General features: G+C 46.3%; 1 protein-coding gene across 1 annotated transcript in view; it reads left to right on the top strand.

Moving 5' to 3' along the window:
- The window catches only part of LOC106814705 (atrial natriuretic peptide receptor 1-like), a 32614-nt gene that overhangs the window by 10342 nt on the left and 12010 nt on the right, over positions 1–10262 (top strand). The window contains exons 8-9 of the mRNA XM_014819052.1: positions 8210–8441; positions 8967–9077. Of these exons, the coding sequence (XP_014674538.1) occupies positions 8210–8441; positions 8967–9077 (343 nt within the window). The remainder of the gene's footprint in view (positions 1–8209; positions 8442–8966; positions 9078–10262) is intronic.

Raw genomic sequence — 10262 nt, 5'->3', positions numbered from 1 at the left:
TGCACGATTATTATCCCAAGCCGCAGCGGGTACCGCAGCTACTATAATATATATAATATATATATAGCTATAATATATATTGATTCAATGTAATAATATTATTATTATAAGGATTATATATATATTGCTAATATAAATGACTAATACGTTTCTACGCAGTGTGAGGTTGTTGAAATCTTTTGCTGGGCAGTCACCTGTAGTACACCTCAGTCTAACCGCTGACCATGCGTCATATTTAACTGAGTGGAGACCACTCAAAATCTCCTTCGTTACGATGGCGAAAGTTCGCACTCTTGTGTTTTTACTGCTACAATGCGAATGAGCTACGTGTCGCAGTGGTAATTGCGTTGACGCTGATTGTCTATGTTTTTTGCAGACACGCTATGTCGATTCATCAATAGCAGTTGCTCGCCCATCTGTTCGCGTAGTTCATCGCCGGCTTGTCTCATCATTCGGTATACTACATGTACAAGGTGCGTTTAACTCGGTTCACACACACACGATACACACCACACGCACACGCACGCACGCACACCCGCAAGCGCGCGCACTCACCAAACAAGCGTACACACAAACACGCTACACACACACAGTTGCAAGGCCCATATGCCATCTCAAAGTAGCATACAAAATTCTACTTTGATATATATATCACTATGAAAAGAAAGATGGGACTCTTTCTACCAGAACAGGTCAGGCAAAGAGCAAAAAAGCATGAATTGTGTCAGTACCAGACGTGGACATTTTTATCGCCCAGTGAAGAGGTGTTTCCCGCCCCATCATTTATGGCTCTTTTCTGCTACGCAGACGATCAAAGTTTGAAGCCTCGCTACTGTTAATGAGCATGGCGACTAATCGATTAGCGCACATCGAGATGAGTGGACTGGACAAACCCGAAGAAAGCGGTTCATGTCCGCCGGCTCTCGGTAGTGAAGTAAGTACACGCAGGCCTGGCTGTCCCGATCGTCTGCCAACATATTACACATCATCCAAATCATTAAGATGGTTACAACGAGGAGCAATTCCAGGCGCATCTATTGGTGAGAGATAAAGTACTGTAACAAGTAGGGGATAACGCAATATAAGGTAAAATATGGATAGATATAACTAAAATCGAACAAAACCGTAATCACAATATCTACATATATCCCTAACCCTTACCTTTACTATAGCCCTTACCCTAACCCAGAGCCTTACCCTGGCGTTAATCATAACCCTAACCCCCCAACCCTTACCTTTACCCTGACCTTAAATCTTACACTGACCTTGACCTAGACCTTAACTCTAACCCGATGCATGAATGATTCACAACCGAAGCCATAACCCATAAAACTAATTCAACTAATTCGCGATTACACGACTCAAACCTTCAAGCTAAGCTTGCCCCGCGCCCTACAATCACGAAGCGTCCTCTATAAACATAATCCACCTTCTTACAGGGAGGTATCGAAAATGACTCACCGCACGCGATCGCGGTCGCGAATAAAGGCCTACCATCTAGAGCCCTCTATCGGCAAGCGCGCTCCGTCGAGCGGCTACGCTAGCTGCTCGCGGTCGGCGAAAGAAGAGCGGCTGGCGACATGAGACAGTTACAGCCAGATCTTCACGACGGTGCGGGATCGAGCGAAGGCCCGCTATGGTTGCCGCTGTGAAACATAATCAACAAACAACACAATGCAAACGTCACGCCACGGTGATGCTGTGAGTTTAATGACGTAAGTGAACAAGATGGCACACGAGCTCAGGCCCATAGAACTAGAATAGAATAAAATAGACTAGAAGTTCTATTCTAGTTCTATGGCTACGCCGCCGCGGTTGCTGCACGCTTCCGTACAGCTCAGACGATTGCCTATCGCGCGCGTTATGCAATGCGACGGGTCATTACGTCCAAACATTGGCTTGGAATGCGATTCCGGCGTAGACAAATGATGAAGCACCGCCATTTATGACCCTTAACCAGTAACATGAAAGAAAATAACAAAAGATGTAATATCCTTGAATTAGAAGAGATGTTGAAACCGATTATCAGCCAATACGAATATTACTCTCGTCAATTAGATAATTGGATTGAACTGCAGGTTATTAAAAATTTTGCAATATTGAACATATTAGACATGTCATACACCGAACTTTGATGCGTTTTTAGAATAAATCCGATAATAGAAGATGCACGTTACCATAATAAGAAAAAACGATAAACTCCAGATAATTTCTAAGAAAACCGATATTGGAACGGCAACATTGATAGTGTACGCATGCAAGGCTCGTTCATCGTGCCGGGGTTTCTCTCGCACGCTGTGTGTTTTGTTTGCAGAATGACAGGACTTGATCCCACCGATAACCTGAACAAATTCATCCGGCAACTAGCGCCGTCCGTGTGGGATCCGCCAAACATCTGTCTCGGTCTGGGAATATGTGTCGCAAAAGGCAGCCTCATTGTGTAATCAATCTAACTCTTCACTATGACAGATATCTTTTGCTTGCAGCTTCAAAATGAAGGTTATAAGCTACATATAGACATGTACGAGCGTGTGCTCGCTCGTCTGGCGCTGCCAGCGCGCGTGTCGTGTGCTGTGTGATGTGTATGCGTGTGCGTGCGCCCGTGCTGCGGTCGTGCGTGACTGCGTCTTGGCTGCGTGTGCGTCGTGCCTGTGTTGCGTGTGCTGTGTGCCGTTTGCGGGGGGGGGGGCGGGCGTGTTTTTTTTATTTTTGGGGGGGGGCGAGCTACCCCGGGTGCGCCCTCAGACTCGTGTGTTTCGCGCGCTGCCCGCGTGTGCATGTGACCCATTGCGTGTTATATGTGTGTGTGTGAACCTGACTGTGCTGTCGATGGGTGGTGTGGTGCTGTTATGCGTGCTGCGTCCGCGCAGTGTGCGTGTGCCGTGTGCGTCTGTGCGTCTTAGTGCGCGCAGCGCCGTGATGTGTGTCTGTGTGTGTGCTCTGTGTAATGTGTGTGCCTGCTGTGTGTGTGTGTGCGCGTGAGCGATGCTTGCACAGCACAGTGTGTGTGCGCGGCATGTGTGCGTGATAATTGTCGCGACACATCTGTTTAGGATATAATACGAGACGCCACGACATTCGAAGCTTGGACAATAACTTCAAGTACAGCTTTCTAATGGACCTTGCGTCGGGAATGGAATACTTGCACAAGAGCCACCTTCAGTCTCACGGCAACCTGAAGGTACTGTAACGCGGCCACACATTTGCTATCCCACACCAGCATAGGAACATCGCTAGGATATATTGTTACACGTAGCATTCTAGTACGGAAACCCTGTCTACGTGCATTAGATGTGTGAAGCTTGGACCGTCTTTAAGGGACGTAGATCCACTACTATGACTTCATGATGGTTCGACGAGCACATCACTCGATGTTTTAAAGCTATTATTATTATTATTATTATTATTATTATTATTATTATTATTATATATGACTACTACCAGTATTAATTGTCTATTAATAATCTTACTTATAAATGGGGATTTTCTGTGGTGTGTGTGTGTGTGTGTGTGTGTGTGTGCTGTGTGTGTAGTGTGTGGGTGTCGGTGTTTCCGGCCTATTACGTTTCTCGCACCCGTCAACGATTCTCTCCAAACTTGGTACGAACATTCTACACATCATTGGACACGTTGCCATGCGGCTACTTTTTTTCCATACAGTTTTATTATTTTTCACATTCCACTTTAAAAAAACCATATAAAATGCTGCGGAAATTTTTGCATGGCAACGTCACAACAACACGAAAACACGACGCCACCTATCGGAATCTTATTGTTTTAATATTATTATTTTATTATTTTATATTATATTATTTTTTTAGTTCTTGACCACCCTAACGGCGCATGCGACGGGTATATGGCTAAGCTCTAATATATAATAATAATAATAATAATAATTAATTATTATACATATTAATTAGTAGTAGTAGTATACGTTAACCATTTAGTGAGCGTTATATTCTTACGAATGACGTTGTTGTTACAACACACAGTCGACCACTGTCTCGCGATTATTCGCTGGCTGGCTCAAGGATAACCGAACTACGGCACTACCAAGCTTCCTCGGTGGACAGAACAAGAAAGACAATGATAAGAGCAACGACGAGTTTCTGCGCTAAGGATTTAATTTAAAAAAAATTAAAATTAAAATTAAAAATAAAAGTAAGTGAAATTAAGTAAGTAATTTAGATTAAGCTGTAAACAGGTTCGGTATTTTACGCGGTTGATTATTCACAGCGTTATACTAAGTTGTTACGATCGAGCTCAGTCGAGCACGGATCATTTCAAGGTACATATATATGCAGGAATGGTAAGACATGTATAATTGTAAATGCTGTTTAGATAACTGTATAGTATTATACATATATATATAATCACTTAATAATATATATATTATATGTATAATATATATAATATAATATATATATATATATATAATATTATATGATATATATTAAGTATTATAGCTGCTAATAGTTCCTGACATAGTAGCCACTTCCGCACTAACACTGCCCGCTACCCAGACAATGACCGTCGCGGTTTCAATGAATTGGTTTACACAGTCACATGGGTGATGTTAGATTAAAGAAGTAGTTAATCCACAGGCCGCCATCTTTATATTATTCTTTTCTAAACGTGCATTAGATTTTATATCTTTATATACGGCACCCGTCGATTTGTAACTAGTTATTCATACTCACTATTCTCGATAATTTTCTCACCAAAGATGGCTTCAGTCGTACGCGGTCTGCGGCCGACCTACGTCAATCATCCGCGGGAGTTTCACACACGAGTTAAACAGCGTCGTTCTCTTTTGTCTTTAAAGATCACCAGACAACAAGGTGGTCAGCCTACCATAAAGCGGCCCTCAAACATAAGCTGAATACCAGCGGCAACCGACAATGCTACGGCGGGAACAGTGGACCGCGCTCCGGAAATTCTGAGGCCGAGAAATTTCCCGCCGACCCGCGCGGGGGTTACACAAGAAAGGGCGATGTGTACAGTTTCGTATCATCATGTATGACTAGTCTGTCTCCGCTAGTCCGCGACCGTAAACTTTGACGGAAAACAGCAGGGGTACGTAGCTCGCCGTCATTCGTCGCAAAGCCTTGCGCGCCTCGTCCGATCACTTTCATTCGTCGCGAACCAAGCAGGCCGAATCCTTGCGCAGCACACTGCGCATCATCTTTCCTACAGTAACCCACCTACATATTTCCTCTCCCACCCTCGACCAAACCTTTCATTCCAACCCTCGAACCCCTCATCTCATTTACGCCGCCGCAAACCCCTCCCCACCACCTCTCAAACCTCCTACCACCGTCTCAAACCCTCCCCACCACCCTCCGCAACATCCTCCACCACCCTCTCAGAAACCCCTCCCCAACCACCTCTCAAACCCTCCCCACACCCTCTCAAACACCCCCCACCACCTTCACCCCTCCCCCCAACCCCCCCCCCAACCCCTCGCAAATCCTCCCCAGCCACCCTCTCAAACCTCCCCACCAACTCTCATCAAACCTCCCCACCACCTCTCAAACCCTCCCACCACCCTCTCAAACCCTCCCCAGCTACCCTCTCAATCCCTCCCTACCACCCTCTCAAAACCCTCCCTACCCACCTCTCAAACCCTTCCACGACCTCCCATCTCAAAAACCCTCCCTGCCATATTTCTCAAAACCCTTCCCACCACCCTCTCAAACCCTTCCCCACCAGCCCTCTCAAACCTTCTACCACCTTGCCTTCAAACCACTCCCACCGCCTCTCAAACCTCCCCACCACCCTCTCAAACAACATGTTTTCCCCAACTTATACTGCTTCATTGTCTTCAGTATCTTACTGATCATGCTTTCGCATGCTAACTCCACGACTAAATTGGCATTTCACACACGCTCGAAGCGATTGAAAAGAAATATCAACGTGAACACCTTGCGGCTTGAACGCCTGCCTCGAATCCGACAAAAAACATAGTTTACTTCAGTATAATGACTGCATTGCCGCTATTAAGATTTAATGACAATAACCTCTTGTTTATACTGAGGAATGTACTGCCTTTCAATTGCCATGCAATCATTCAATTGGTATCTAGCCAATAACTTCAGCTAAACAAATCCCGCGTGCCCCCCACTTATTCTCAATAAGTAAACTAACGCCATGAACTTGTCTGCCCCCCCACAATAATTAAACATTAAACTATATATTAAGCAACGCAATCGCTGCGCGGTCGAATAACACTAAACGCTCGCCAGTGTTGTGTCCGTTTCGGAGACGGCCATCAGTAAGGATTCCGATAAACGGGAGAGGCGAACGCCGTTTCGTCCTGGACGCTCACACGACATTGACGCCTAGCAGACGAACTGAATCACCGCCATCCTGACGTCTGCTGCGAACCCTGCTGGGCACGAGATACCGGACGGACTACCCACGTTCACGCAGATACGCAAGGAGCTGCGTCATCATGGCCGCGGCACGTGAGTGTGCTGAATGGGGGTGGGGTTATATATACTGCGTGGTGCGCTGGCGTTGGCGTGCGTGGCGTGGCGTGCGTGTGTGTGTTACATTCGCGCGCATGTTTGGAATTTGCGCGTTTGTGTAACGCAATGAGTAAAACTAACCGCGTTTATATAAAAGACGCTTATCCATCGACTCTGCAGTACTGACTCGATACCCTAATGCTGATCAAAAATCATAATGTAGGACAAGTGTTACTTAATTAATGAGAGCACATTGTTCTCCATCAACAGATATCACCTCATCGACAAATCATGAAGTTAATTGGAGAATTACAACAATAATAACATTGGTAGGCCGATCGTGGAAGAAGCCGCACGGGGGCAGACTCTTTTGAACGAGCAAGCAGAACAGAATCGTCTGCTCTATCGATTGCTACGTCGTAAGTATAACTGCCACTCTGTCGGGGCTGCTCTACTCTACTAGTCTTCTCTTCATATCGCGCGCTCTCTCCCCCTTCTCTCTCTCTCTCTGTTCCTCGCTTCTCTCTCTCTCTCTCTGCCCTTCTCTCTCTCTCTCTCGCATCCTCTCTGACTCTCTCTCTCTCTTTCTCTCTCCCTCTGTCGGTCCGTCCGTCGGTCGGTCCGTCCGTCTGTGTGTCCGTCCATCCGTCCGCCCGCCCGCCCGTCCGTCCGTCCGTCCGTCCGTCCGTCCGTCCGTTTGTCCGTCTGTCCGTCCGTCCGTTTGTCCGTCCGTTCGTCCGTCCATCCGTCCGTCTGTCTATCTGGCTCCCACCTCCTCTCCCTCTCTGTTTATCTTGCGCTCTCTCTACACATTCACCCTTCAAAAGAAATAGACAATATAATAGTCTATACGCCTTTAATATCTATGATAGTTTTATCTCAACTATCGTCATCTAACAGTAACAATCATGTCTCACAATGCACACATCTAACGATGTACACTTTACTATGCACGCACGCCGACGTTGCGCAGGGTGGTAGCTGACTCGCTGAAGATTGGGAAGCCAGTGCCGCCGGAGCAGTACGATTCCGTCTCCATCTACTTCAGCGACATAGTGGGCTTCACGACCATCGCGTCTGACTCATCTCCTCTGCAGGTAAGTATATCATGGTGGCTGTACGCGGCATGCCCCGCGTCCTTACTTACTTACTTAGGCCTTTTAGCTCCATGAGGAGCATAGGTCATCGACGACGCTCCGCCAGCGTACTCGACCATGGGCTGTTTTTTTCCATCTCCCTCCAGGAGTGCCCGCTTCTCTGCATTTCTGCCTGGGTGTTTCTACGCCACGTGTTTCTGGACCTTCTCCTCTTCCTCTTTTCTGTGGATTCCAGGCCTGCCTGGTGATGCCCCGCGTCTTGATGCATGTTATTCATACTCGTGCAAGTAGGGAAACAAATCACGCGTATGAATAAAAAATTGATTTTGTAATAATAATTAAAAAATTGTAAATTGAAAAATCACAAATACAAATACAAATACAATAAATAGGCATACGTAAGTAAGTAAAGCAAGTAAAGTACAAATATAAGTATAACTACAAGTACTGTACAAAGACCATTTTAATTACAAGTACAGACACAAGTAAAAACACAAAACAAGTACAAGTACGACAAAAGAACAACAGCTACAACTACAACTACAACTACAAATACAAATACGAGTACGAGTAAAAATACAAACACACGCGAGCACAGTCTTGTGAGCACAACTACACAAATGCTATCTCCGCTGCTTACAGATTGTCGACTTTCTCAATGACCTGTACTCGGTCTTCGACGACATCATATCACAGCATGACGTCTACAAAGTGGAAACTATAGGCGACGCTTACATGGTAGTCTCCGGCCTGCCGCAGCGCAACGGCAAGGTGCACCTGAGAGAGATCGCCAACTGTTCGCTGGACCTTCTCAGCTCGGTGACCAATTTCAAGATACGACATCGCCCGCAGCAGCAGCTGCGGCTCAGAATCGGTAAGCGAGTGAGGTGACGCCGCGTGCACGTGTATGCGAGGAAGAGGGGAGGATGAGGAAGGGAGGGGAGGGGAAGAAGGGGAGGAAAGGGGAGGAGGGAAGGTATGGACATGGAGATTCAGAAAAGGGGTAGTGAGGGGCGCAGAGAGCGCGTGCGAGAGGGATAGATAGGCAGATAGAAAGAGCGCGAAAGAGAAAGGGGCGATGGAGAGAGGTGCGAGAAAGGAACGAGGGGAGAAACAGAAGGGAGAGGGCGGGAGGAAAGGACAGAGAGGCAGAGTAAGAAGGAGGGTCAAAGCGAGCGAGCGAATGAGAGAGAGACCGAAAGAAAGAAAGATAGTGAAAGAGAGAGGGAGAGAGAGCGGGCGCGAGAGAGAGACAGAGAGAAAGAGAAAGAGACAGAGGCAGAGACAGACAGAGAGACAGAGAAAGCGTACAAATCCAGCCGATACTGTCTACCCTCTCTCAGTAACAAGTCTACCCAACCTACAGTGCTCGCTTCATTCGTGGCTGCATGCATTTCAGGTCTACACACGGGCTCCTGTGTCGCCGGTGTCGTGGGTCTGACGATGCCTCGCTACTGCTTGTTTGGCTCTAGCGTAAATCACACAGTGCTGATGGAGTCCTCTGGCAAACGTACGTATCGCTAGATGCGTATTTACTGATGACATTAGCATGACATACAGCCTCTTCCCTGAACGTCCTCTGTGTGGGCAATCCTTCTTCATGATGATGATTGTGCTCGATCTCTTCATTGGACAGATATTCATCTTCAAATTCTGTCCGCAATCTCACTTGTTCAGGCCCCGACACCATCCATTTCCTGAAGGCAGAAGGATTTTCCATCAGACCAACTGCACCCCCAGAGCCCTTGACGGCTTCATTGTTCTGCTCATGGGCCTGATCTATTGGCATGGCCGAGAACCTGTTGCTGGTTTTTTAAATGACCCAGTGACCATTTTCTTTAAACTGATTGAGAATTGGGGGCTGTAGAGTTTTCATATCGCGAATGTATATCGGCATAGTTGTGGTGGTCTAACGCAAAGAACCATGGAACCAATGCCTTCAGGCTTTCTACGTACAAAAGAAAGTTTTTCTCGCGGTGTGATCTGATAAAGATGAGGCCATTAAGTTCCATGTTTAGAACTGTATCCAAATACTGAAATGTTGGACTCTTCTCGACCATTACCAACCGCCATGCCTCATTGGCTTGATCACTGCATGTGTGGCCCAACTGTGTCCAGGAATGCATCTTGCTGTAGCTTTGCGAGAGCCAGTGCAGTCACTTGGTGGGCATGTCTTGTTCTGGTGATATGTGTGGCTTTCAGAAAAGAGTCGGAAGTGCCTGATGATGCAACACCTGCTTGTGTCAACGCATTGGTCCAACCAGAACCCTCTAAGTAGTCACCATACGTATTCCACATTGCCTTCTCTATATGCAGACCGCCAAACATTATAACAAATTTGTCCTCCCCATGTGTATCAGGCCAGTTCCACTGAGTGAACTTGGCCAGTGCATATAGTGGTTCATCTTATAGGTTTGCACATGTCCGCCTAGTTGGAAATTCAAGATGGCCGCCATATTGAGTATTCTAAATTGCATTATTGTATTCCTTGACCCAGAAAATGTATGTTTAGACACCAATATTGAGAGTCTAGTTAGTTTGAAAGCAGAGAAATTGGCATTTCTAGTTTTGCACATGTCCGCCATGTTGGAAATCCAAGATGGCCGCCATATTAAATATTCTAAATTGCATTATTGTATTCCTTGACCCAGAAAATGTATGTTTAGACACCAATATTGAGAGTCTAGTTAGTTTG

The sequence above is a fragment of the Priapulus caudatus genome, unplaced genomic scaffold (assembly GCF_000485595.1).
Source record: "Priapulus caudatus unplaced genomic scaffold, Priapulus_caudatus-5.0.1 Scaffold966, whole genome shotgun sequence".
Taxonomy (NCBI): Eukaryota; Metazoa; Priapulida; class Priapulimorpha; order Priapulimorphida; family Priapulidae; genus Priapulus; species Priapulus caudatus.
The sequence above is the reverse complement of the archived record's forward strand: the minus strand, read 5'-3'. Positions and strand labels throughout refer to the sequence as shown.